The sequence below is a fragment of the Stegastes partitus genome, unplaced genomic scaffold, assembly GCF_000690725.1.
Source record: "Stegastes partitus isolate 25-593 unplaced genomic scaffold, Stegastes_partitus-1.0.2 Scaffold1526, whole genome shotgun sequence".
Classification (NCBI taxonomy): Eukaryota; Metazoa; Chordata; class Actinopteri; family Pomacentridae; genus Stegastes; species Stegastes partitus.
Genome location: NW_007579257.1, coordinates 73,435 through 75,903, shown reverse-complemented (window position 1 = coordinate 75,903; position 2,469 = coordinate 73,435). Strand labels below are relative to the sequence as shown.

Below are 2,469 nucleotides of genomic sequence, written 5' to 3'. Positions count from 1 at the left end.
GAAGAGGAGGGAGAGGATAGGAGGAGGAGGTGATGATAGTGAAGGTGGTGATGAAGATGTTGCTGATGATGATGAAGATGGTGATGAAGGTGATGATGATGATGATGATGATGATGATGTGATGATGATGATGTGATGATGATGATGTGATGATGATGATGATGATGATGATGATGATGATGTGATGATGATGATGTGATGATGATGAAGGTGTTTCCAGCCTTCATTTGTCAACATGAATACGTTTTTGTTGCCGTGGTGACAGAGTGCTCTCCCAGTCACTTCAAGTGCCGCTCTGGTCGCTGCGTTCTGGCGACCAAGCGCTGCGACGGACACCTGGACTGCGACGACCACAGCGACGAGGACGAGTGCGGTGAGTCGACTCACCTGTGTGACGTCACTGTGGGTGTACGAACCTGGTGAACACGTGTCTGTCGTCCGTCCGGCAGGCTGTTCTGAGCGCGCTCTGTGGGAGTGTCCCGGCAGTAAGGTGTGCATCAAGGCCAGCATGATCTGCGACGGCTTCCCAGACTGCCCCCTGCTGGTGGACGAGGCCAACTGCTGTGAGACCCGCCTAGCTTTCTAACACACTGTCCTCCCTGTTGATAATAATGCTAATGATTTTCCCGTTCCTGTGTTTTCGGTGACTCGTCAGCGGTGTGCAGCGATAACGAGCTGTCCTGTAACAACCACCAGTGTGTCCATCGGACTCTGTGGTGCGACGGGAAGAAGCACTGCTCAGACAGCTCAGACGAATGGAACTGCGGTACCGTCAGCTCCTGTTTCTGAACAAGTTCATGACACACTTAAATGCAGATTTTAAGTACAATACTGATTTAAAAACAATTCTAAACTTGTTTGTTATTTTTAATGCAAACACAGGGTCAACATTAGCTTACAGAGGAGGAAGTCTGTCCCGCTTTTCATTCTGAAGTTTGAATCGTTTGTACTTTTTTAGTTTTAAATGTACCAAATATTGATGCCAGTGAAAAGTTCAGAGTATGTAGACACACAGGTGTGCAGCGTTTCCCTGAAGTTAAACTGTGATGTCGCCCAGGTGAACAGAACAGGACCCAGGATCGTTCCTTGAGGAACGCCAGGACACACAATTATCTTTCTCATGAGTTTAGAATGGACATTTTTCCTACGCAGACCGTTCAGTCACACAAGAAAACAAAATGTGATTAATGTTGTGCTTTTGTTGACAACATCACAGAAGTTAAAAACTAAACCCGACAACATAAGAGCGACACCCTGAGAACCAAAAACACAGTAAAATCCATAAGATCAAGTAAATAAGAGAAAAAAATACATCTTGGCATAATAAAACTGTCATTACAGAACATGTTAAAATAAATCCACTTAGTTTATAGTTTCCATCAGTTTCTGTCCGTTTACACTGCGGCTGTCAGTCTCTCCTTTATTCTGAGCAACAAATCAGACAAAAGGAACGTTTCTTCGATTGCTTATTTTACACTATAAAGTATTTGGTCAGTATCTAGGGTTTTGGAAGACTTTTGTTTATTACCATCCCGGTTATTGGAAAAATCTAATGTGGAACCAACATGTTCCACAGATGAACACATGCTGTCTCCCCATCTGCAGGTCTTTAACGGACTGGTTTCGGTACTTGTGCACGTGTGCAGTAAAGTGGTTTTACTAAAATGTTGTGACTTTAAGGTCAGATTTGGTTCATTTCTTCAGATGAGACGTTCAAGTACCGTTGAAAAACTGAGACTCTGAGTTCTGTTCCACAGTTTCGACCTGATTAAGGGTCATTCTGGGGATTTCTTTAAACCTTTTAAACCCGTCAACAGGCTGCAGAGGATTCAGGAGGGTTGATTTAACTGTATTATTCCTGTACAGCGATCGTAAAGGCCTTCTGTTCTGATCTGATCTGTTCTGTTCTGTGCAGTCGCTCTGTCGGATCAGTCGGGTTCTGTGCTGACGGTGTTTAAGACGGCAGCAGAGTACCAGGTCTGTGCAGACGAGTGGAACCACGAGTTGAGCAAACTGACCTGCAGCCAGCTGGGACTAGGGTAAGGTTAGTAACACACACACACGACTAACCAGAACCATCCAGAACCCGTCGACACAGCCCGTCTCCACGCCATGAGAACACGCCTCTGTATAACGTGTGCGCCTCCGCAGGGTTCCCTCCTCTGTTTCCATGGTAACCGACCAGCCGGGCGTCCCGGGCCGTCGCCGTTGGTTACACGTCCATCCAGAGTGGAACCTGAGGAACAGTTCTGCTCTTCAGGCCCGGCTGGAGAAGAGAAGGTACGGCCACAGGAGAACTTGTTCAGTGGCTTCAGCTTCAGGGCTGTTGCGTCGTGAACGGGCCGAACCAGAACCAGCTTTTATTTATGACAGACAAAAACAGTGATTTGGTTCTGTTTTAACTTCATACCATCACGGCCTGAAACGTTTGGTGGCCTTTACATGTGATAGATAGATAGATAGATAGAT

The 2,469-nt window shown here is 46.2% G+C and overlaps 1 protein-coding gene across 1 annotated transcript in view; it reads left to right on the top strand.

Moving 5' to 3' along the window:
* The window catches only part of corin (corin, serine peptidase), a 28,742-nt gene that overhangs the window by 19,025 nt on the left and 7,248 nt on the right, over positions 1–2,469 (top strand). Inside the window, exons 11-15 of the mRNA XM_008300332.1 lie at positions 221–373; positions 450–563; positions 656–766; positions 1,916–2,039; positions 2,152–2,280. Coding sequence (XP_008298554.1) covers positions 221–373; positions 450–563; positions 656–766; positions 1,916–2,039; positions 2,152–2,280 — 631 coding nt within the window. The remainder of the gene's footprint in view (positions 1–220; positions 374–449; positions 564–655; positions 767–1,915; positions 2,040–2,151; positions 2,281–2,469) is intronic.